We start from the raw sequence: 26,481 nt of genomic DNA, 5'->3' as shown, positions 1-26,481 counted from the left end.
ATTTTGAATTTAATCGATCTAGAAAGGATACTCTTTATTTGGATAACCCTTAGCTCCGAGGAATTAATCTCGATGTATAGCATTGGGCGATTAAGAAGATTACGAAGGAAGTGGAAGCTTTGAAGAAATTTATTCCAAGGGAATGTATTTTTCCCAATATGTCGTCATTGGGGCTTCCATGTAAGCATATTATAGCTAATTACTCACCAAAGGTTATCCCAGTCCAAGACATCGATCCTTTTTGGAGGCAACTTAGCTTCAAAGATCCGTTACCCAATGAAGGTTTTGGAGAAGTGTTTTGCGACACCGAGGCGCGCAAAGAACTATTTGACAAGTATGCTTCATTGTACCCGGATTAAAGATAACTTTGGTTGCATGAGTTGCGAAAATTCAAGCGCCCCCACACGTCAAATTATATTCTTGAACCAACCAAGGGGAAGGGAAAGGATAGGCCTCCATCTCAACAAACAAAGAAAGAATGGAGGGAAGAAGTGAAGAGAATGGTTCAAGAAGGTCCACAATTACCGGCATCAACCCAAAGAGATGTTTCCGGTTTTGAGCTCTTGAACGCCTTGTATAAGTAGGAGGTAATTAAAGAAAAAGGTAAGGGTACAAACAAACGTAAATTAAATGAAATGGAAGAAGGATGACCAAGTCGAGATAGTGAAGTGAAGGTTAAATGCCCCAAGAAGACGGTTGTTACATTTCAAGAAGGATCGACAACAAAAGTTGCTTGTAGAGTTCAAATCAAAGAGACGGTTGTTCCATCCCAAGAAGACTCAACAACAAATGATGGTAGTGGAGTCCAAATAATACTTGGTAGTGTAATTGGTGTTAAGAAATTAGCAAGAAATCGAGGTAATGATGTTAAAGAAAAAACACCGATGGTCGAGCCGTCACAAATCACCCCACTAAGAGTTGCTAGTGGTGAGAAAAAGGTTTATATGGAAGTAGGTCTGATGATATCACACCTTATATATGAGGAAGGTAATTATCTTCGACCTATGTACACAATATTTAAAAATTATATGCACTTTTTACCACATTTTATCCATGAGTTCGTTAATTCCACCGACAATGTTGAGGGCGGTGGAAATGGTGGTTACCATGTGTTTGTAGATCAACTTGGACCTTTTGAGGATGCTAAAGACTGGGGTGACTACCAAATTATTTATGTAAGAAAAAAGTTTTTGCTTGAACTACGTTTTTTCCCCGGTTTCTATAAGCCAATGATGAGATGTGGAAGAGAAGAAACGAAGGTGGTGCTAAATGAGAAGTTCCAAGCATTTGAACGGCGTTTAATGGGAAATACTAGATTGATAAGTGAATATTGGATGTCAATGCCAATATGTGGCTATCTACTCGCCAACTCATTCCAGTGCGTTCTTCATACTTTTTCCTATGGATATAGTGCTACATACGCACAAACAAGACGTAATTTTACCGAAGAAATGTCACCAAGGAGAGTCATCATGTGGTTTGTGTCGATGAACCATTTGATTGGCCTCCAATCGAGAGAAGATTGCCCATTACCTCCATTAAGGATGGGAGATGGTGGTGATGGCGAAATACCCAAGAGTTGGTGTAATCGGTTCGAAGAAAGGTTTGAATTTTGGAAGGAATTACAATTGTCGAGGGATGCCCAATGTGAACTAGTTGTGAGTGACGAAGAGGATGAATAGATATATTAAAAGGTGGTGAAAAAGCTTTTGTATGCTTCAAAAACTTTTGTATGCTTCCTTATGAGTAAAATGGGAATTTTCACTTGGAAGACATATTCAGAACTCTCGAGAGAACTTTCTCTGTCCTCTAAATCGGCGAATGACTCAGTGCAAATCGTTGTAACTCATGCTCTGCAAATCTTAAAATTCTTCTTTATCTTTGCAATTACTCTTTACGATTCCATTCATAACTGTTTATTATCATTAGTAGACATCATAGATTAACATGGTTGCCATTTTATTCTCTGTCTAGGTCCTGGTTCAGTGCAAAAGAGTTTCTGGGAATTGGAGCGGTTTTGCCTTGTTTCTATGCAATTAAATTATTCTGCTGCCATGGATTCACTATTGGTTCTCCTGATGCACGCGTTGATTACTTTATTACTGTTTGATTATGGTGTATTGATCTCGGTTTTAATAGTTGTCAGTTTGGGCCTTCAACCAACACTGTTTAGGGTTACGAGTTATTATAGTTGCCGCCCAATTAAAGAGAGGACATTCTTTAATGTCTGTAAGAAACCTTTCAACAGGTGTTTAACATTCACAGAGTGGAAGAGAGGCAGCGAATTTTCTATATGGTTCCTCCTCCTCGTTATCTTCTCCACAAGTTTATTCTGCTCTGCTGTTGTCTTTAATATAGAATCTCAGCTTGTGCAAGTTCAAAACAAAATGGCTTCTACATCGATAGAAGACAGATTGAGAGAATTGAAAGAACCAATTATCTCAGCAGAAGATTTACGTCAAGGAGAAATACAGTTCAAACACTACTTTCTGGGAAAAGTTTATTCAGATAAAGCCTTCTCAGTTAGTGACTTGGACAAAGAGCTGAAGATTCTATTGCCGAAAAGTAAAGATATTTACATAAAAAAAGATGAAGATGAATCTTTTCTAGTAAAGTTCCAAACCCAAGATGAATATGATGTCGTTCTAAAGTTAAGGCCCCGGTTTCTAGATGGGGATTTGTTTGTTCTTGTTCCATGGAATCCTGAAATACCAAAAAGTCTAGTGGATCTGACAAAGAAGCTATTCTGGTTAAGGATTTATAACATGCAGTCGGGTTTTGCAACTGTTAACATTGTGTATAGTTTAGCTACAACAATGGGAGAAGTAAAAGAATTGGACCCGCCTGATTGTGTTCTTCCTAAAGGAAAGATACATAGAGTCTCAGTTGTGATTGATGTTCGTAATCCACTTCGTAGAGGTTTTTGGGTGATGAATGCTTCTGGTGAGCAAGTGTGGATTAGGTTGTATTCTGAAAAACAACCTTTTAATCTCTGTGATTTTTGTTACACCATAGATCATAATGAAGCAGACTGTTCTACAATTGCGTCGTATCTTCTTCAATAACAGAGGGGTCATCTTTCCTCTACTTCTATCTATGATCCTCCATCATGGACAAACCCAGATGTGAGAAAGACTAAAGCTGCAAAACAACGAGCACTGGAGGCTAATCAAAAGGCTAAAGGGATAAATAATGAGGACCAAAGTACAAATTTGGATCAACAGATTGTGTTGACTGAATCTGATTGCATGCATGGAATCCAGCAGAATCCAGTTCATTTTATTATGGAAGTTTCAAAGGACTCAGTAAATCTGAAAGAACAGCATAAAGACAAAATGGTCAGAGACATTCCACTCTCGTCTATTCCCTCTGAGACTGAAGATGGAGGTAATGCTCAAGGTATGTTACAGACACATGCATTAGAAAATTTGCATGATTCAGTGGTCCAAAGACAGGAAAAAAAAATCAGAATTGAAGAAGGATGGTCCTAACAATTTCAATGCCATGCAGCATAATAATGTTGATAATCTAGAAAGCGGTGACCTTTTAGGTAATATGTCTGAGACATATGTGGAGAATCAACTGAGAGAATTTAATATGTCAATGGGTCAAAAAAGTGGTTACGGGTCGAATATGGAGCTTCTTAAAGCTTATATGGCTCTAGGTGCTTTTGATTTTACTATGGATGACCTTAATGCTTCTATTTTAGATCAAACTTTTAAGGAGCCACTGAAGGAACTCATGCATCATGTGGAGGAAAACCTAGCAAGTTTCAATCACAATGGTCATAATTTAGATGGGTCTGGATATGAATGTGTGAGTCTTGATGATCATACACCGTCTACTAATTCTCACACTTCCTTCCATGGCACAGTATCTGAGAAAAACCAATCCAAGAGACACAAAGCAACTTCTTCCAGCACTGATGCACAAGTACTTATACATTATCCTTATATTCATTACAACTATATTGTGCTTTCATATTATACTTTCGATCTACATATTCAGTTTTCAATTTTCTTTTATTTTAAATTGCATCATTGTTATTTACACATCATCATAAAGATTTTATCATGGAATGTACAAGGACTAGATTCCAAAGAAACGAGAGATCTCCTAGCTTACATCATCCAATAAAATAATCCTGACATTGTCTTCCTAATGGAAACTAAGGTCTCTGAAGCTAGAGCTAAAGTGTTAATGCAATCCTACTGTTATCCTAATTTATTTTTTGTAAGCTCCATAGGACTATCTGGTGGATTAGTGTTGATGTGGAAAGATGGCTTTCCCTGTGATTTAGTAAGTAGTAATAATAACATGATTCATCTTTTAGTCACTTCAGATGCATCTAAGCAAGAATGGCTTCTTTCATGTGTTTATGGATCATCTCATTATGTGATGAAACAACATCAGTGGGAGTTTATTAGAGAGTTGGGTGATAATGTTTATCAGCCATGGGTGATTATAGGAGATTTGAACATTCATCTGAATAAGCAACATGCTTCAACTAGTACTAATTCCTTGGATAATTGGGTGTGTAATGTTGTAGACAGTGTGGGACTAATGGACATGGGCTATGTGGGTACAAAATATACTTGGTCTAACAAAACTAATGGAAAAGGATACAAAAGAGCAAGGATAGATTATGCTCTACACAACTCAAGTTGGGTCAGAGATTATCCTAACTCAAAAGTTTTGCATCTTCCATTTTTAGGGTCTGACCATTGTCCTTTATTATTAATAACTGATAGTTTTGTGCCAAGACAAAGTAAAGGTTGGAAGTTTTTTAGATGTTGGTTACAAGATTCCACATGTGTTGATTTAATCTTAAACACATGGACTTCTACACCAATAAACATGGAACTCAATGCTAAGTTAGGAACAATGAGAAAGCAATTATCAAAATGGAATAAACATCATTTTGGTAGTGTTCATTCTAATGTTCAGCACTTACTTGCTTCTCTTTCTCAGCTACAAGCAAAACCGTTTAGTGATACTATTTCGGAAGAAATAAGTGATACTATTCGAGAACTTGAGTACTGGAAAAAGATTGAAGCAGATTTTTGGAATCAAAAATCAAGAGATCATTGGGTCCAAGATATGGATAATAACGCGTTATTTTCATACTAGAGCAAATAGAAGAAGGGCACGGAACCACATTACTGCTTTGAAAGATGGCAATGGACACTGGTGTTACTCTATGGAGAGCCTTGAAAAGCTTCTTACATCACATTTTCAATCTATAACAACTTCTACCAATCCAGAATTCCATCAGGACTCTTTTGATTTAATTAGGCCAATAATTACAACTGAGGAAAACCAATCCTTGATCTCTGTTCCATCAGCGGATGAAATTTATGAAGCTTTAAATACTATACCTAGTTAGAATGCCTCGGGGCCTGATGGGTTCCCTGCCGGATTCTTTCAAACTCAATGGTCTATAGTTGGCAAGGATATTATTCATTTAGTGCAACAATTTTTCCTCACTAAATATCTACCACCCCATCTTAACCAAACCACTACATGTTTGATTCCTAAAACCCATCACCCTTCAACTCCAAGTGATTACAGGCCAATTGGGCTTTGTAATATAACCTATAAAATAATCTCTAAGTTACTAGTACTTAGAATGAAACCACTAATGGATAAGATCATCTCCCTACTCAGGCAGCTTTTGTTCCTAAAAGATATATAAATGACAATATTGTTGTGGCTCATGAATTGATTCACTCAATGAAGAAATCACAGAAAAAGCAATGTCTAGTAGCCCTCAAGCTAGACATGTCAAAGGAATTTGATCGAATTGAATGGACTTTTGTTGATAGGATGTTAGCTTCTTTGGGTTTCTGTGAAGAATGGAGGATAATAGTACAACAATGTATTTCAACTACATCTATCTCAGTCGACTCAATGGTAATCTGTGTAATCCCTATATATCTACTAGAGGACTTCGATAGGGTGATCCACTGTCCCCATATTTATTCATAATATCCATGGAATACTTCACAAGATCCCTAATGCATGCTGAGTCTATAGGCTTAATAAAAGGTATTCAAGCAACTAATAAATCCATAGCTATTAATCATCTGCTTTTTGCGGATGATTGTATGCTATTCTTCCATGCCTCTGATAAAGGAATTCAACACATAAAAGAGATCCTTCACAAGTTCAGTCTATTGTCAGGAGAAATCATCAACTTCAGTAAATCATCATCATTTATTGCAGGAGATATAACCCCTGAACACAAACAAGGAATCTTAAATAGTCTGGGAGTTAAACAACTGATAAATGCAGACAAATATCTGGGTCTTCCCATTCTTTTGGAGAAGTCTAAAAATAAATCTTTTGATTCAGTAAAAGACTCTTATGAGCACAAACTTCAAGGCTGGTGTTCTAAAACATTAAATTTAGCGGCAAGAACTACACTTATACGATCAGTATTAGATGCTATGCAGCTCATTATATGAGTAATTTCAGACTACCAAAGAATCTTATTACTAAACTTGAATTAATTCAAAGGAATTTTTGGTGGGGCCGTAAAAAGAAAGGGGTTATAATCCAATTGCTTGGAATTCACTCTGCTTAATGAAGGAAGAAGGAGGGTTAGCCTTTAGAAATCTAGAGTTATATAACAAAGCTCTTATGATCAAGTTATCATGGAGACTGTGTACCGAAGAGTATAATCCTTGGACTCGACTCATGAAGGCCAAATACTCTCCTTTTTGTAGCTTTATTCATCTTCAACAAAATCATAATAATAGCTCTTGGATCTGGAAAGGCTTAGAGGAGGGTCTCATTTATGTAAGACAATTCCGTAGGTGGGATGTGAGATGTGGTACAAAAACCTTGGTGTGGTATGATAAATGGGTGAGAGGGTTACATACACCCCCCCTTCCTAAATCAAACTTCTTAGAACCTATTCGAATAGTTTATGTATCAGATCTAATGCTACAAGAGCCAAGAAGATGGAATGACCAATTAATACGTAGAGTTTTCCCAGAGGAAACAACATAACTAATACTTAAGATGCCACTAGTTCAGCAAGGTACAGACAAATTAATATGGGAGCTGAGTAGAATAGGTGAGTTCATTGTCAAGTCAACCTATAAAGAATTACTAAGACAGTCAAGAAACTTGAATGCTCAAAGAAGCTCTGGAATTCCTACCCAAGTGTGGAAAATCTTATGGAAAACAAAGGTTCCGCACAAGATTAAAATATTTATTTGGAAGTGCTTAAGAGATATTGTGCCGACAAAAGATAAATTACATAGGGTAAACCACAATGTAAACCCAATATGCTCCAGATGCTCTCAACATGCAGAAACCATAGATCATCTCCTACTTAATTGCGATTACTCAAGATCAGTATGGTTCAGAATAGATGTTAATATTTCTAGCTTATAACACAAAAGTATTCCCTTTAAAGGTTGGCTAAGCTCTTGCTTACTTAAAGAAGACAGTAAAGACTCCACTCGGACTTCCATGATCATGATAACTGCCTAGTTCATCTGGAAAAATAGATGTCTCACAGAGTTTGAAAATAAAATATCAAACTTGCAGTAGACAATTCACTCTATAAAGTATATGGTTAATCAGTGTACAACAGAGAAGTTACCTAATAAAGAGCCAATTGTGGTATGCTGGTCTCCACCAGTGGGTGATATTATTAAAATTAATATGGATGCATCACTGGATAGCAATAAATCTCATATTGTCATTGGTTTAATCATACGCAATTCTACAGGAAACTCTGAAGGCATCAGAGGGAGGATCGTTAATGGAGGAATAGATCCAGAGCAGGCCGAGTGTCTAGCCTTTAAAGAAGCAATCAACTGGGCTAGAGAAGAAAAGATGACAAAGGTGGTGTTTGAAGGTGACTGTGTCAATCTAATCAACTCTGTGAAGTCTGCCAAATCTTCAGTCCACTGGACGAATGACAACATTGTATATGAAATAAGGCAGTTTTTATCTTGTTTTTTCTAGACAAATGTTACATATGTTAAGCGGCAGGCAAACAATACAACACATGTAATTGCTAACAAAGCTAGAACTGGCAAAACTTCTTTTGATTATCATTGTCAATTTCCTGATGTTTTCATAAAGGAAATCAGGGAAGACAAATGTAAGGCCAATTTATGCTAGTTGTAGATCTTTTTTCTAATATAAGTATCTTTGCATCAAAAAAAAGAAAGAATAAAATTAGTATTTTGAATTGATTAATTGTGTTTTTTATTCATTAAACCACATTACAACCATATATTACATAAGTAAATCATATATTAAGTTTCTCAAGAAGTTCTAATTGAAATCAAACCGTAGGTATACATTTATCTGAAAAAATTCTACCTATTGGATTCAAAAAGATCCATCCCAAAAAGAAACTAACTTAGACAACTAAAGGTCATTCATTTAAACTAAATATTAAAGTCTTAACACGAGAAATTCATAGTCTTAACATGAGAAATTCATAATCCAACCTAAAAGAAAGAAGTTCATAATCCAGCATAAAAGAAAGAAATTCATAGTATTAACATGAGAAATTATAAATTTTGTAGTGTAATAACATACCATCCTCAAGGCAAGATCCTTCCAATGGTTCACCAACTTCACTAGATCATTCCATGTTTTTGGACTAACCTCTTTGTTTTGATATTGTCCCGCTTCTGGATACATATTAAGCAAATAAGTATGAGCCCACTAAGAAACCAAGGAAACTAATTGTCTTCAGCTTCGCTAGTGCCAGTAATTGGTGTTAACTTATCCAATTTAAGTTGGTAGTGGAGTGCAGTATAGTTTTACCAATTGGTAATCATTGGTGTTGGGGTAAAATTTAGTTTCATTTGAGGTGTTGAATCATCTGAAATGGTGGAATGTTATTTGTCTACTTCAAAAGATTCTTCGGTAACTATCTTCTGAACATACCCAAGTTGACGTAGAACTCTATGAGGAATGTACATCACAAACCTTGTAGGATGATACACCGGTCCGTTGTAGGCTGACACACTTGAAATTTCTCATTGGTCATTGTAGGATCAGAATCTCTCAACAATTATGTCTCAGCGAAATTATCAATGGTACAACACAATAGCGTCGTAGAGCAATTTCAGAAACGACGTCAGCAAGGATCATGAGAAAGATGTGATAGTCCTGCGAAAATATGAGAGCTTGCGAAATTAACATTTGTAAGGTTGCGAGAATGTCGCAAACTATATCCGAAAATAAAGGACAGATTAGTTGTCATCCACTATGTATTTCCTTATAAATAGTCATTCGAGTTGTAAAGGGAAGGGGGGAATCTTTTTGAGTAAGAAACAAGTAAATAGGAGAGAGAAAGTTCAGAGCAGAGATCATTCTTGACTTCTTTATCTTTCTTGTAAAAACATTCAAAAATTAATCAATAAAATTAAGAGTGTAAACCTAAAAATGAGTTGATCAACAATGAAATCATATGAGGGGTGTAGTGTAGGATTTCCTGCAACTACATAATGGCGCTAGAAACAGGGAGGAGTTGAAGATTATTTTGGAAAAAGCTAAAGATTGATATTGAGATTTGTGAAAATTTAAAGTGATTGATTAAGAATTTTTCATAATTTCTTGCAATACTGTTAACATTGAAGAAATGGCTAAAAGAAAAAATACATCTGAACAACCGACTACTATTAGAAGAAGCAAAAGAATTGCTGGAAGAGAAAGAAGTGAAATGGGAGAATCTACTAGAATGAGAAATAATAGAGAAAATCTAATTCAATTGCCAATTCAACAAACACTAGTTCAAGAGAGGAATACAGATTATGACAGAGTGAGCGTACATACTTGGCGATCAAATTCAGCAGAAGAAATAGAAGAAGAGCAACAAAATAGAAATTATAGACAGGAAGAGAGAAATCAAGAAGTAGATGAAGGAATAATTCATGGAGATGAGGAAATTGGATCGTTAGAAACATTGGGGCGAAGAATACATGAAGAAAGAAGAGCCGAGGCATAAGAACGTGCGAATTTAACAAGGAAAAATCACGAATTAAGGATGGAGAATATAAGACTGCAGAATAGAAGATCGAGAAGTATCACAAAATCATATTCAAGATCGACTAGAAGAGAAATGAGGCTAAATTCACCCACAATCAATGCTGGAAATAATATTCAAGAAGAAACATCAAATCCTAATGAAGAATATCGCGAAAATAGAGAAAGAACTGATAATCGTTACATTCCACAAAATGAAACTTTTGATGATGGGCAAATTGGAGGAAATCAAGAGAACGGGAAAAATCAAAGACAAAATAACCAAGATGGCGAAGGAAATCAAGAGGAAGGAAGAAGAATTTTACATGTGAGGGAAACTCAAAGAAATCAACAGACAATTGAAGAAGAAATTGAAAGACATAATGCTGAACAAGCACGTTTAATCTGCGAACGTGAAAGATTGGGAACGGAAATGGAAGAACAAGAGCTTCAGGAGACAATTTGCCAGAACAATCATGACAATCGAGAAAGAAGGCGTATACAAAACCGGAATAACGATAATCTCAATGAAGAGTATGATAGAGTAAAGAGAGAATGGTTGAAAGACAGCGAATTGAATTGATAAGAAATGAACAAAATTATGGAGTTGGAAAATGAACGACATCATCATTTTCGAATTCAAGATAGAGATGAGGAAGAGAATCGCAGAAGAAGACGAGATGAGGATAATGAAGAAGAGATACAAAATTTCGCAAGAGAAGATAGACGTGAACGCAGAAGAAGAGAAGCAAAATTAAAGAGACCAATGGGTCAAGATTCATGTGTAAGTAAACAAATCTTGAAAGAATTAGAAGAAATGAGAGGAATGTTAAATAACAGAGGAGAAGTAGGTAGAAGACAATTGGATGAAGCAATAGAAGAAGCTGCAAAAATTCCATTTACAAGGGAAGTACAATTAGGAGGAATACCACCGAAAAGCAATTTGCCCACATTAACCAGCATTTTCGATGGAACAACTTGTGCAATTCAGCACATTAAAGCTTATGTGAGGTGCATGTTGCAATGGGAGAATCATGATGCGGTATTGTGCAAATATTTCGCATCCAGCTTAACAGGAGAAGCGTTAAAATGGTTTGAAGGTTTACCAAAGAATAAAATAACCTCCTTCAATCATTTGCATACCACATTCTTGGGAGCATATATAAGTAATAATTCCTCACGACCTGGTATAGAAGATGTGTTTGGAATAAAACAAAGGATTGGAAAAAGTTTGAAACACTTGACTAAAAGATGAAGAACTATGTGTAGCGAAATGGCTGGCCGTGTAGATGAGAGATATCTCATATTATCATTTATCAATGCTATGTTTGCAACAAACCTGTTGTATGTCCAAATTTTCAGAGTCAAGAATACGATTACAATGACTGAATTGCGAGAACTTCAAGAAGAATACATTTCTTTAGAGGAAAGACAAAATGAAATGGAATCATATCCAGTTGCGAACACCAGCTCACAAACGGCGAATGCAAGCTTATTACCCAAGATAATAAACACAGTGGCGAATACTTCGCAAGTACAACAAGAAAAGATGACAGGTAACAATCAGCAGAAGTTGGTAGCTATGGGGAGCCGAGATCAAGAAGAGTATGAAATAGAAAGAAATTTCTACCATCGTGGAGGAAATAACAAGATTCAAAGACTCGATCAACCTCAAGAAACTTATGGAGGTCAAAGACCAAACTTTAATAGAGGACAAGGAGGTCACAAGGTAATATGGGAAGAAATCAAGATGCCACCTCTAAATGCAAGTGTGGAGAAGATATGGGAAGCTATAATTTTGATGGAGAATTTACCAACACCATGGAACATGGGAACGGAACCACCCCCAAACCACAAAAGTCATGAATTTTGTTCTTATCATCATTTTCATGGACATACTACAAATGATTGCAGAAATGTAAAGAGAATTATTTTAAAAATGATAAATCAAGGAAAACTAAACGACTTTCTGGTAGGGCATCCGCAATCTCAACCATTACCACCACCGCCAGAACATCACAAAGTGAATACGATGAAAAAGAAAGAAACATTCTTCATAGAAGTTGGTGCAAAAGCAAAAAATATATTTTGTCACTCTATCGTACATTCATATAAGACAATTGAAGATTTTCAAGATAATGTTTTGAGTAGAGTGTTCGCAAGAGATAATAATGGAAGAGAAATGATGAATATTGCGAAAATCTCGCGACTAGAGGAATGGCAAAAACAGATCATTTCTTTTACCGCAGAAGAAATTCCCGAAGGAGAAGAGGTGCATGACAATCCATTGGTAATAAAATTAGAAATTAATCCAAAACCGAAAGAAGATGAGGATGATGAAGCTGAAGATTCATGGGCAATCAATAGAATTCTAGTCGATACTGGAAGCTCTGTGAACATCTTATTTTATCATACTTATAAAACCATGGGTGGAAGAGATGATGATCTTATACCATCAACATATAAGATATATGGTTTTAATGGTACTGCTAACAAGCCTAAAGGGGAGGTTACTATGCAAATTCCATTGAAGGGAATATCTTCTGAAATATCATTATGTGTCGTTGATGTAGAATCACCCTACAATGCATTAATCGGTCGACCTTGGTTACATGGGATTCTAGGTATAGCTTCAACTTTCCACCAATGTATCAAGTTCACTCACCCCAATGGTGTAGAATCATAAAGGGAGATTGGGTTGAAGGAAAGAGATGTTACGAAACTGAGATAGAATCTTGCGAAGGAAGAGCAAACAAGAAGGAAAACGGGTGACACAAAATCAAAGATGTACAAAGAAGTGAGAGGTTGATGGTGGATACAATCGAAAAGAAAGGAGAAAAGATGTTGCGAAATTAATGCTAGCTCAGAATAAAAAGGATGAACATACCACTACCAAGGAAGCAGTAGCAGAAAATAATAAAGAAGTAGAGGATGGCAAAGGTAATAAAAACAAGAAATGTATGAATGATTAAGTTGTTGCGATAATCTCGCAATAAGTAAAATTCTCAAAAATACATTTGATTGAACAACAAAATTGAGATTACGAAATTCAGATACAATATAATGATTTGCGAGACTCTCGCAGAGATAATGAATTTTACAGAAAATAATTAGAGAAGAATGACAAAAGAGAAAGAGAGAAACCTTTATGGCGTACACCCTAGTTCGCGAATACAATTTTGCAAGAGGCAAATGTAAGACCTAAAGTACGTCATATAAGGGGGTACCTATTGCATGATTCAGGGAAAGGCTACACCTCCACCGGAACCTGAGTCATGGAGATTTGGGGTCAATAAAGCCCAACCGGGAGAGGCACCTTGGATTCTCAACTTAAGCATATGATTTAGGTTGGGCGACTAAGGTAATAAGGACTCTCCCAAGGAGTGCAGATATGATCAAGGCGCCGAGGTACACGGTTGAGTCAAGGGTGCCAGGGACGTTTGAAGCGTCCTTGCCATTCTTGACAAGTCTTGGCTCATACTGCACTCGGGATAAGAGGCGGAGAGAACAACTGGTTGTTGTTAAGACTGGATGGGAGGAGCTAACCTTGTATGGTATAAGTACGCCTCCTTGAAGGGGCAACCAGGGGGAGATAAGGGCGACACCCTCCATTAGGGAGATGATAAGTGTCTTAAGACGCAAATGTCATGAGGCTTTTTATTCGCAAGGATATTAAGGCTTGTCATATTTGTGCAACAATCCTGAAGAGGCAATAATACAAAAGAAAAGGATAATACGAGATCAATGGGTTTTCGCATGAAAGTGCGAAGACGTCCTGCGATTTCGTCGCAAGACGACAATGTCATGGGGCTTTATTTTCGAAAGAATATTTAGGCCGGTCATATTGTCGCAACATTCCTGAAGAGTTCATAATACAAAAGAAAAATTTAAGGCAAGATCAATGGGTTTTTGCATGAAAATGCAAGGACGTCCTGCGATTTTGTCGCAATGACAAGAGGTGACATAATAAGACCTTTAATTAGGAAGGAAAAATAAGACCACACAGGAATGAGATTTTGAAAAGAAACAAAATTCACTTCGCAAAAGGTTGCGAAATTATACAATAAGAATTTTTTTATGAAATCTCTCATTTGGATTCAAATAACAGGGGCAAGTATGGGAATGTATGAAATTAGAAAATGTTATTTATCTCCATATGAGAGATTTACTCAAAAATTCAAGAATTAATGATTATATTGATTAACTGTATTGCAAAGAAGAATTGTTTTCATTTATGCAGGTCAAAATGAAAGAAACACAAATATACAGAAAGAAGAAATAAATGTACAAGTATTACAAAGAATCAAAGAAAGAAGTAAAGACTATTTCTTGGTTAATTCTTCATTATCTTCATCAGACTTGTTTCCTTCTTCATCTGCGTAAGAATCTTCATCACCATCAGAACTTCCATCACTATCAGATTCTTCATCGTCAGCTTCGCTATCAGAGATAATCAAACTGGGAGCATTCTGTGGGATTTATTCTAAAAGACAAGGATAATCAGAATGTGGGATATTATGATCATCACAAACCATTTATATGGTTTAGTTGCGAAAATGCATAGCGTCATTCTTAAAATTTGCAACGGTGATCTTGATTTGATTCTTCAATCTAGAATACTTGTCGTTGCGAGAAGAAAGATTCTTTGCGAGTTCCTCCTTTTCAGCTTCAAGTTATTCAATCTTTTCACGATATTTATTTTTAGAATCTGCGAACAAAAGACAACCAATTATTAACTTGATGAAAATTCATAAGAATCAAAATATTAGTAAAGAAGAGCAATTAGCAACCTTCTCTGTCAGAAATCATGTATCTAATCAAGGCTGTATGTTCAACTTGGAGACTAACATTTACGCCTAAATCTTTTCTAGCATCATCTAAAATTTTCGCATCCCAGACAAATTCATCCTCACTACTTATGAGAAGACGAGAACGAAATTGATTTTCCCTTTCGCAGAGTTCAATATTCTTGCGGTTAGCTTCATCTCGCTCAAGTTGAAATTCAAGGAGAGCCTCTTGGAATTTCGCCAAAGCCTTGGCACCTTTATCAGAGATACGATCCTTATCATCTATGAGACCACTAATTTTGTTTCTTACCTCATTGGTTTTCTCTTTGGAATCAATAAGGAGACGTTTAAATCTGTTGGCTAAGCCTAAACTGCATCTATGATCAATTTCTAAGAGGCGAAATTTCGATCTAAGTTCATTTAGAGAAAGAGATGAAATTCTATCATTTTAGAAGCTATTTAAGGAATTGTTAAGACTTTCAAGAAGGTTATCATTATCCAAGGCATTAGGAAATGAGCGAAGAAGGATAGCTTCATCAGAAAGACCATAAATGTCTGCAAAAAGGATCATTTAAATAAGATAAAACAACATGATGAATGAATAAAGAGAAAAGAGAAAAGAGAAAAGTAACATATCATAAAACTGATTATTAGCTTGTTGAAGACTAGAAATTTTGTTCTTATACGAGGAAGAATCAATTTCTAATTGTCTATTTTTCTCGCGAAGACCTTTAACTTCAGCCTCCAATTCTTCATTCTTTTTGCGAAATTGAAGATTCTTCTTTTCAAGATTTTCGCGTCTTCTCTCTAGATCTGAGGCAACAACAACATAATCTTTTCCAGCCTGTGAAAAGAAATAAAAAATATTAATATAGAAAAAGATTTTGAGTTATAACAATGATGAAGTAAAAAGATAAAAGTATACCAGACTATTGAGAGAATGCAAGAAGTCGGGAGTCACTGATCTAGAAACTCCACGAAGAGAGCTATCACCATCTAGTAAAAGTACATCACAAAGGGTGGAGAGAGCTTTGCAGGTATTTGCGAATTGGCTATCTCCCATTCCTTGTAGAGAATCAGAAAAGAGGCCAGAAAGCTTAGCCATAGAAGATTCAGGTGGAGAATCTTCAGTTGCAGCAAGATCATCGTTATCCTCATCACCCTTGTCACTTTCGGAATTTTCGTTAGGAAGAACATTTGAAGGATAAGAAGAACTAACTTTTCTTTTCTTTGGAGGAGGACCAGTTTATTTTTTCCCTGCGAAGAGCACCTTTACCTTTATCACCAATCTTCGCAGCATCAGCAGATTCTTCTACTTCAGTAATAATCTTCACACCCAGATAGAAATAAGAAATGGAAGCATAGAAGTAACAATACTATTTAAAGTCATAAGAGAGAATTTCTTACCTCATCTGTGTATGAGCGAAGAGCTAACAGAGTACTAGATTTCCCAGTCCTGTTATAACTATCCTTTAGTTATTGGATCTGTGGAATGTTGCAAGACTTAGCGAACAGAATAGTAAAAATCAATAAAGAAATATAAAATGAGTTAAAGGGGAGAAACATACCTCTTTCTCCTTCTCGGGCCAAGAGAAAACCCAAGGTTGATATGCAGCGAGATTCGCAGGAAGAACGTTTGATCCAGCAATGTAGGGTCCCTTTAGCATTAAAGGAAAAACACACCATTTATCATCTTTGTATTGGCGAGGAGTTTTGTTTTTACCAGAATGCCAATCAATATCTTGCATAAGAATTTTGGCTTCATCAATGTTATCTTTCCTTCTTAATCGAATACCCCATCGAGTATTCTCTTTCTTCATGAAGATAAGTTCGTAGTTTTCAAAGAAATTCGTCGCTGTATACTTCTCAGCAATTATCTCTAGGTTTGCAAATTTTGGATCCCTAAGTTATTTGGAGTAAAGAGATCCTCTACCAACACCACGATTAGCGAACTCTAACATCATACGGATGCAGTCCCCACTTAGTTAGAAGATGGCTCGCGAAAATCCCGAATGAGCGAGAATTTCATAAAATAAAGGAAGATCTGGGTTATAAAGAGGAATAGGGAGACCTGCAAGAATTTGACCTAGCGAAATTATGATTGATTGATCATCACAATTTTGATTAGAGAAAAGCTTGACAGAAAGAATTGATTTGGCATTCTCACCAGGAATGGTGGAGAGTGTAAAACCTTTATCAGCAAGATCTTTTTGGACATCTTGTAAATTCTTCTCATATCTATGACCACTTGGAGCCATGTTTGAATATAGAGTATGGGAATGTATGGAAAGTGAAAGGATTGAAGGAAGAAAAAATTACAGCAGCAGAATTTGCAGAAGAATAACAGAGTTGCAGAGATGAGAGAATAAAAATAGAAGAGAAAGTAAAAAGAAAAGTGGAAAAGGGGGGAGAAGAGTATATAAAGAAAATTTTTTACTCGAAGAAATAAACACCATTGAGATGAAGAGACGTGAGCGGTCGAAAACTAGCGGTTACAGAAGACGTGTCAAGAAATAAATGGAAAAGAGAGTACGTGTGATAAATGTGGAATATGAAAAGATAAGCAGCTGCGGCATTTCTCACATTATTCTCTACTTTGTAGAGAAAATATGAGAAGAGGCAAGATGTAGGATCAGAATCTCGCAACAATTATGTTTCAGCGAAATTATCAATGGTACAGCACAATAGCGTCGCAGAGCAATTTCAGAAACGACGTCAGCAAGGATCATGAGAAAGATGTGATAGTCCTGCGAAAATATGAGAGCTTGTGAAATTAAAATTTGTAAGGTTGCGAGAATGTCGCAAACCATATCCGAATATAAAGGACAGATTAGCTGTCATCCACGATGTATTTCCTTATAAATAGTCATTCGAGTTGTAAAGGGAAGAGGGGAATCTTTTTGAGTAAGAAACAAGTAAATAGGAGAGAGAAAGTTCAGAGCAGAGATCATTCTTGACTTCTTTATCTTTCTTGTAAGAACATTCAAAAATTAATCAATAAAATTAAGAGTGTAAATCTAAAAATGAGTTGATCAACAATGAAATCATATGAGGGGTGTAGAGTAGGATTTCATGCAACTATAGTCATCTCCATCATCATTGAGCCTTAGGTATGGGTCAAACACCACCTTGTCCATTGTCATAGCGTCCAAATCTTCCCTAATTTTAGCAATGAACGACTCTTTATGCTTCTGTTGAACTCCAATATAAGGGTATCTCCTTCCAGTAGGTAAAAGATTATGCCATTTTGAATCCTCAATTGGCCTCAACGTAGGAAAATGGTCATAAACCCATGACGACACAAAAGTGAATAATACATACTTGGTTATGCTACCTGGACAACCGAATTATAAACAAAATTTGAAAATCATCGAAAATTACTTGGATAATCAAAACATTTCCTCCAACTTCAAAGCAATTCCATCTTGTAGCTTTGCCAAGATTATCAAACAAATAAGAAAGGGTTGTGGTGGCCCACAAGTAATGCAGTACCTCATTTTTCATATCGAGAGAAAGTTTCTTCAACAATTGGAGATAAGAAGATTTGTCCCGGTTACCCATAAGATCGGGGAAAATGATGGTGCCGAGAGCATACAACAAATAAGCAATAGTTGTATGCCTATTGCTATCTTCGTCCATCATTCCATCTTGTTCCTTCTTTTTGGATCCTTCAAAAATTTCCCTCAAATTATTCAATTTAATCTTCCTTGCAATGTTGACTGCTACATTTATTCCATTCCTCTTTCTTACCCTTTTGTCTTTAGGTTTTGCTCCAACGGAAATTTCAAACTCCTCTTCCGCCATTTCCTTGTCCCACCCAAGACACCCTTTAGCAAAGTCACAAAGCTTTTCAAAAGGCATTGAGTCGTTAAGACCTTCAAAAACAGCTTTACCATCCACGGGAAGCCCAGTAATTTGATTAACATCGTCAGGGGTGATGTTCATCTCGCCGAACGAGAGATGAAAGGTGGTGGTTTCGGCCCAAAAACTTTCTATAAATCCAGAAAAATGACAATATTGAAGTCCTTTTGTGAATACTGAATTGCAGACGATAAACCCGAACCTTCTACCAAGGATTTAACAGCATCACATTCATCATCCAAAGGCCAATAAAGATCTATTTGACGCTTAAGTTTAGGGAACACTTTTGTATGATCCTAGACAAAACATGAAACTGTTCAAGAAAGATTAAATAATGGTAAAAAAATTGAAAGAGACAAAGTTAGGGAAAGATATTTACCTCTGCTGCACAAACTCTTGCAGCCCATGAAGTTTCATAACTAAATAATACCTTTCCCCCATCTCTAGGAAAACCTAAATCACTTCCGTCCGCCTAGGGCGGCATTAACACCATAGTCTCGATCACTTCTTTTGCGGAAGGTGGAGCTTTATACTTCTTCTTACCTTTGCCTTCGTCATCATTTGTAGGTGGAAGATCAACTTCATTTGTAGGTGGAAGATCACCTTGTTCATCAATTTCAGGATTGCTTTGTTGGGCAACCGCAAGTACACGTTCAATCACTTTTTATCTTGGTCCACCAATAGCGATACCTTTGTTCCTTTGTTGAGCACCCAATGGAATCTTGTTACGTGGCGTTAGAGTCCGCTCATGACTTGGTGTTACTTCTTGCATTCTCTTCTTCTTTCCCTTATCCTTATCCTTAGCCTTTGGTTATCAACTCCTAAAAATTTCAACAACTATGTTTAATACATACAATGACGTAAACAAAGTTGAAAACTCAGGTGAACTTACGGTTTGGAAAACCAACATACGTTGTGGAAATTATTTAACTTACGGTTTGGAACGTTGTGGAAATTATTTAACCTACGGTTTGGTTTCCAAACCGTATGCAAACACAGTAAAACCTACGGTTTGAAAAACATACCGTCAAAAAACATACGGTTTGAAAACCAAATAGTACGCAAAATCTATTCAACCTACGGTGTGAAAAGGACTACATACAATTTGGAAAAAGAAATCCAAAAACTTTGACTCATGAATTTCTATAAGGTTTGAAAAGCCGGTCGTATGTAAACTCAGTTAACCATACATTATGGAAATATCAACCTATGGTGTGGAGATTTAGGGTTCAATGTTAATCGTGAAGAATCTTCTACGATTTAGAAAACAAACCGTATGAAAAATCCTTAAACCTACGGTGTGGATAGATAAATATTTCAAACCGTATGTACTGTGTACAGTTTGGAAATTAAGAACCCCAAACCATAGGCAGTTCTGAAATAGTCTTTTTAAAAACCTAAATCGATCGATTGTATCTATTATTGCAAACAAAAATCAATGAAAGAAGATGGGTTTTTTGATTCTTACCTTATTAAAGTCATTGCTGGTGTTTGAGCTCTTTGATTGTTCAATTCTTCCGCTTCGTCTAATTCCTCATTTGGTATTGCATGTGATTGATTTACTGATTTTGGCTTCTTGTTTGTCTTAGAATCGTTTGTCCGTCCTATAATCTTTATGGAAGTTTTAATCGACGATGAAAAATAGTGAGAATCGACGATTAATCGAAAAAGAGGCGATGAAGGTGATGGAGGCGATGGAGGAGATGGAGTGTTAGAGAAGATAATGATTTTGGTTTCTTAGGTTTACGTATTTAAGGGATGAAGTGTATTTTAGTATTTTTGAATATGGGTTTAGGTCCCCTTTATCAACTTTTAGGACACTAAAATCCTAAAGAGCCCTCAAAACTCAAACCTTTGAACCCTATAATAGGTTTCATATATATAATGAATTCTTAATTCATATTTCATATCGGGTCCACATATGTAATCAAAAACTTATTATAGTATAATTTTAGCGATTTATTAATTTGGCACGTTATTTCCGATTCGGGACCAGTTAAAAATATGAATTAAGAGAGTTTAACCCTCCCCAAACATAGGGTTTATGGTGATTCTCATTATACTCGAGGTAGTTTAACTGTTGAAGAATATTTTTGCATAAAAAAGTCAACTTAGCAGTATCAGTGAGATGAGTTAGGTACATTCGAGAGAATCACGAAAGATATACAAGATTTCTCTACGGTTTGCATACCAATTTACAATCTAATACTGATTTAGTTGGTGACCTAGTCAGTATTTCTAATACGATGTCTTGTGGGAGAATGTTAAAGTTCCCCATTAAAATTTCTGGTAGAGAGAATCAGAGATGCGTACAGGAATTTAGGGTTCTGTTAGGTGTTGGTTTTCAAGATAAACGGATTCACTGTTTACTGGACAGATCTAGCAATGGGCCAATTGTAGAGGGTCCACTTTCAATTTCTATGGGCACTCCTATGGCAACAATGGAAAGGCCTGAGCCCTGAATGAAGCGTGAGTGGGATGCAGCGTCTTCATAAGAATGAAACTGTGTGGATATATATGAATTTGTCTGTGCCTGAAAATTTGGATTGGCATTAGTTAGTGCCAGAGTTGGACCAACAATAATGATCCTTATCACATCCAACTTGGTAGTGAATGATTTTATACAGCTAAATGGAATCATAGCAATATCCAAACTTCAACGGAAAGAGTTTGGTGCTGTCAGGTTACAGAGTGAAAGACGTGGAAATTTGAGTAATGAAATTCCGAATTCTGGGAAGTTTCAGTTTTATTTGTTCCGAGGGAAAAGGGTTTAAACTATATTGTTAATTTATTCCAAATTCCAAATTCTTGTCAGGTTTCTTCCATTAAGCACAGGCCAGAGCTGAAACTGCTCTTGTACTGCTGCTTTGTGTGTCCATGGAAGACCAATTCTGGAGATGAAGTAATCCCAGACTTGCCTAGAGAAAGTGCAGTACAGCAAACCATGATCCACTGTCTCCTCATTGATGCTGCAAAAACAACAGTCAGCCTCTGCAATTTCACACCATCTCCCAGCAATTTGTGAAATGGTATCAGCCCCACTAATGCTGGTACCCGCCCTTTAGGAATATGCTTTGTCCGGACCAACTTATAGTCAGATGTTGCGACATTTCCACTATGTTGCACATCAGCTAACTGTAACCCTCAGCAGTACAAAATGGAATCTGCCTCATGTGATAGTGCAGGAGCATCACCCAGTAGAGCTAATAAATTAGCGAACTTACCAATTTCCTCACTTGATGGCTGCATTCTGAGTTGGATATTCCGAGATCAGCCACCTTGGATTCTTGTTTGTTGCAGCTTTGAATGCATTCTTGGGAAGTTTCAGGTAGATTGATACATGACCAACAACCATTACTAAGTTTATGCTACTGTGTTGAAGAGCTGTTTCCACTGAATAGCTACCACCATTGCATACAAACTTTTTTTTGGCTCGATAAAAGATCATATTGAAAATGAAAAAAATTACAAGGGTGCAATAAGGCGCTCAAACAGAGTAGAGAACAAACTCTCAGCTCTCCAACAGCAAGGATGATTGTTTTTCAACGGCAAACTCTCCTTCCATTTAATGATAAAGCAAACCCTACACACCTTAAAAGAAATGCACAAACCAAAGACCAGAAACACAGACAACAGTACTATGCAGATACAAACAGAGAAGAGGGCAAGCTCTCAACTACCCTACAGCTAACACTAAATACTACGCAGACAAGGAGGATTAAAAAAATCTCTCCTTCATGTTAATGATAAAATCATCAAGGAGAGTCCCAATAGAAAATCTGGCGAAACAGTGTACATAAAAGGCCCAATAGAAAATCTGCAGTTTAATCACATTGATAACTGCATTAAAAATCTTATGTTTACCTGTGAAAGTCCCCGATTTTCTCCCACACCAAACATTCCACATCATGCTAGTTGGAAGTCTGGTCCAGATTTCCTTCGCCATCACTGATAAGCTGTTGGTTTTCAAGCATTTATAAGCTCCTTTCTCCAAATTACAAGATGGGTTCAGAATGGAAACAAAACAATCAACTTTCTCTAAATCCTTGGCCGAGCCCGTAAGAATCCATAAGGTTTGGCTGATGAACATGACCATGATCATGAACGTGTCCGTGACCCATATGATGGTCATGGCTACCATGATCACGCTGATGGCTACCGCCTTCAGCTTCGTCAAACTTCTTTTGAATACGCTCGGGTATAGGCTCTACCTCAACTTTCTTGACCGATTTTGGCAGTGAAGCCACAAAGTTGGTGATGATTTCGGCTATCTCATCTGCTGCATCTTCCTGAGGCCACCGACCACCTGAATGTGTGATGAAATTAGCTTGGGGAAGCTTACCAGCAACCCAGCTTCCCTCCTTAGTCCATTCTTCAGACCAACTACGGGACCAAAGCACTTGAATCGGCATACTCTTTATTCCTGTCAAACCAGCCCATCCCTCTAAGTCAAAGCTATAATTCATACCTTTCTCAACTCCAACAACAGCTCTTCTACCATCCCTACCTGTCAACAGGACTCTATGAGCCTCTGCAACAGTCCCATTAATTGATTTAGAACAATGAGATCTAAGAATTCCCTCGTACACAGAAGAAAATCCCAACACTACATCTCTAACAACCGGCACTTCCAATACCCATAATGGCAAAGCAGTGGATGTCGGAGTAGAATCGATCAAAGTTAAACTTCTGACTAGCTCTAAATTCTCAGATACCCAATTTGCACACATTCCCAAAGCTGAATCGTGTAAAGCTAAATGCACAGGAGCAAGACCCATTGAATCAATCACTTGACCAATAATTCTACCCATATCCTCAGAATTCAAATTCAACGGCTTAACACTCTTAGTCGTCGAGACCCTAGTTTTAGTTGTTTCATCCTCATAATAAGGCATTCCACCAGTCTCAACCAGCTGATCAAACCCCCAAAACAAACCCTTTTCATTAATATCATTATAAATATCATAAAGCCTACCGAAAACACCCACCAATCTCTCTTCTTCTACTAATGAAGATTTATCAGAAAACCCAGAACCAGGTAAATCAATCCCAACAGCATGAATTCCATTCAAACCCAATGATTTAATCACATTACGAAATGAATAGGAATTACAACCTAACCCATGAATTAACAATAAAGTTTCTCCCTTTCTTGAACCATCTTCAATTGCAAACACTTCAATTGGAGATGAATGTGGATTTGTTTGTACTTTAATAGTTCTACCTTTTGAATAGTGATGCCTTAGTTCACTGGGTAAGCTTAAAAACCATGATTTATCATCTTGTGGTGTTAAAGCAGAGAGTGTAACTATTATTAGCGTAAAAAGAGATATACCAAATGTAAAGTATGCCCAGAACTTGAATGCTTTTGCTGTTGGTGAAGAACCCAGATCATGAGTAGCAGCAGCTGGATTTGGAGTTGGAGATGCTGATGAAGATGAATTAGTCTTTAATGGGGTTGTTTCTGTTTCTTTGATTTCTGATTCTCTCTTATCTTCAGTGATAATCGCCATTGATAACTAGAAATTGAATCAAAATTAGGGTTTTTTTTCTTCTACGACCTTGTTCCTTTTAATTTAAGATGTCTCTTGAAGAATCTGATCCGTTCATTCAGATCTTCTTCTTCTCCTTCAGTCTTCCTCCTTGGAACACTAAATCCCACGAGTCTTGATATGAATCATCACAGATCTCTTTTCTCCCACTATTCGAAAAAAAGATTAAACTTTTTCTCTTTTAATTTCTTTTTACAGACAGAAAAACAGAGGACTAGAGGAGTGAGAAACAAACAGAGCAGGAAAAAGAGGACAGTGTTTGTTTGTCTACTGGATCCATCAACCATCTACCGATTGGGTTGTCATAGGCCCATTAAGAACAAGTCTTATGATGGAACCCATCCATCTTCCATCTTCCACGCCACCTCAGCACTTAGAACTGTGGATGGAAGCGCAAGTGTAATGGTGGAATAGTGAAAACGCTATTCTTAATAGCACTAAAAAAACGCTATTAAGAATAGCACTCGGTGTTATTAAGAATAGCGTTTTTTTCTCAGCCGTTAGATTTCAACAACTCATTTTAAATCTACGGATAAATAAAAAACGCTATTCTTAATAGCACTGAGTGCTATTCTTAATAGCTAGCATTGTGGTTTAGCCTAATAGTGTGTTTGGGTACAAATCTACTTCTGACTTCTGTTTTTCAAGAAGTCGAAGTCAGAAGCAAAACTATTTTGCTTCACAAAAAATTAACTTTTCGACTTTTAGAAGTTGTTTTGAAATTTGACAGCTAAACTAACTTCTGACTTTTCAACTTCTAGAAGCCGAAAAGCTACTTCTGATGTGTTATCCAAACAACCTATAAGCCAGAACTTAATAATATATTAATATGTGGCATAGTGTTGCAGGTTCGCACAACCCAAATGCATCAGCCAACCTTGACAATGGTTCTATGCTCCACAACACAGTTCAGCCAACTCGTATTTAGCCAATTTCTTCACTTTTTGGCCAAAAATCTATTCAGCCCATACTAAATAGAGGTTCTGCTCACAAATCTTTCAAGACTTCAAATCAATACACACACTCCGCTTGATGCATAAAACCGTATGCCAAAACAAGAGACAAATGCACCAACAAAACTTAGCTTTAATCTTGGTCGAAGCCTTATAATTACTGCACACTTAGGGTTACACAACTGTTCTTGTAACGGACACCTAACCCATCACAACATCAGGCTTATATAGCCCTACAAAAGCTATACATAAGTAACTGACTAGCAGTTACAGATTTACTTTACACAAGACAATTGGTCAATCGTGCCAACTTGCCTAACTCCTTTCCTAAAGCCAACCAAATAGTTCCTAGCCTTAGAAATACATAAAGCAAACATTTATTCCGTTTAACCAACTCATAACCGTCAAGGTCATGTGCCCAACACATGTCATCTAGCCTTGTTCCACAATGATTGCATTCACCATCCAAAGTCCCGCAATCATTGTTGAGCATCATTCCCTTAATGATGCAAGTGTGCTAATGCAAGTCTTGCTTGCATGCCTGCACGCCACATGCATAAAGGTTATACGCCAAAATCATTTGGCATCTCTTGATGCTAATCTCGTATCATTGGCCATGTACAAACCCTGTTTGGCACATGTCTTTGACTAGCTGCAACTCTGAATGCACCACCGCATTTCTGGCATATGCCATGTTGCCAATAATGCACAATTGTTGCGCATTATTTCTAGGCCACTTGAACCAGCCGGTTATAGACCACCCCCACCAGCTGTACTTGACGCCCTCGTCGATTCTTTTCGCTATAGGTAAGCCTGAATTTGTTCTTCAAATTGCCACAATATAGTATCATTCTCCAAAGAAGCTTCGGGGTATGGTAAACCATGCCACTTTACCAAATAATAAGTTCTCATATTTTTCTTTGTTTGCCCCTCAAATCGATCATCAAGTATAGCCTCAACTTGCTCGTCGAATTGTGATTTGATTACTGGTGGTGCACGCTTCACTTGTTGTCTCGAAGTGTCCAGCAAATCAGGATGGTACTTTTTCAAGAAGCTGACATGAAAAGTGGGATGCACTTTGAATCGTTCCGGAAAAACGATTATGTAAGCCACCTTACCAACTTTTTCATCACTTTAAAAGGACCATCATATCTTGGAATTAGGCCTTTATGCATTGTCTTGCTAGAAATATTCTTCCAAATTTTGGGTGTTAGCTTCAAAAACACCATATCTCCCACCTCAAATTCCACATCTTTACGACGTAAATCAACATACTTCTTCATTCGTCTCACTGCCTTGGACAAATTGTCACGCGCTTGCTTAGTC

General features: G+C 36.9%; 2 protein-coding genes across 2 annotated transcripts; one reads left to right on the top strand and one right to left on the bottom strand.

The window, feature by feature from the left end:
* The first annotated feature begins 4,161 nt into the window (after positions 1-4,161).
* LOC113274464 lies at positions 4,162-5,130 on the top strand. Its single transcript, XM_026523845.1, has one exon. It carries the CDS (start codon positions 4,162-4,164, stop codon positions 5,128-5,130), a length of 969 nt encoding a protein of 322 aa, XP_026379630.1.
* A 17,055-nt stretch (positions 5,131-22,185) lies between these two features.
* LOC113274529 (protein AUXIN RESPONSE 4-like) lies at positions 22,186-24,438 on the bottom strand. The gene has a single exon (XM_026523891.1). The coding sequence runs from the start codon at positions 24,161-24,163 to the stop codon at positions 22,679-22,681; it is 1,485 nt and encodes a 494-aa protein (XP_026379676.1). The 5' UTR covers positions 24,164-24,438; the 3' UTR covers positions 22,186-22,678.
* Between the last annotated feature and the right edge of the window lie 2,043 nt (positions 24,439-26,481).

This window comes from Papaver somniferum, chromosome 4 (genome assembly GCF_003573695.1).
Source record: "Papaver somniferum cultivar HN1 chromosome 4, ASM357369v1, whole genome shotgun sequence".
Lineage (NCBI taxonomy): Eukaryota > Viridiplantae > Streptophyta > Magnoliopsida > Ranunculales > Papaveraceae > Papaver > Papaver somniferum.
The sequence above is the reverse complement of the archived record's forward strand: the minus strand, read 5'-3'. Positions and strand labels throughout refer to the sequence as shown.

Coding starts and splice junctions, on each gene's coding strand:
- LOC113274464 (XM_026523845.1), top strand. CDS start 4,162: ATGGAAACTAAGGTCTCTGAAGCTAGAGCTAAAGTGTTAATGCAATCC.
- LOC113274529 (XM_026523891.1), bottom strand. CDS start 24,163: ATGGCGATTATCACTGAAGATAAGAGAGAATCAGAAATCAAAGAAACA.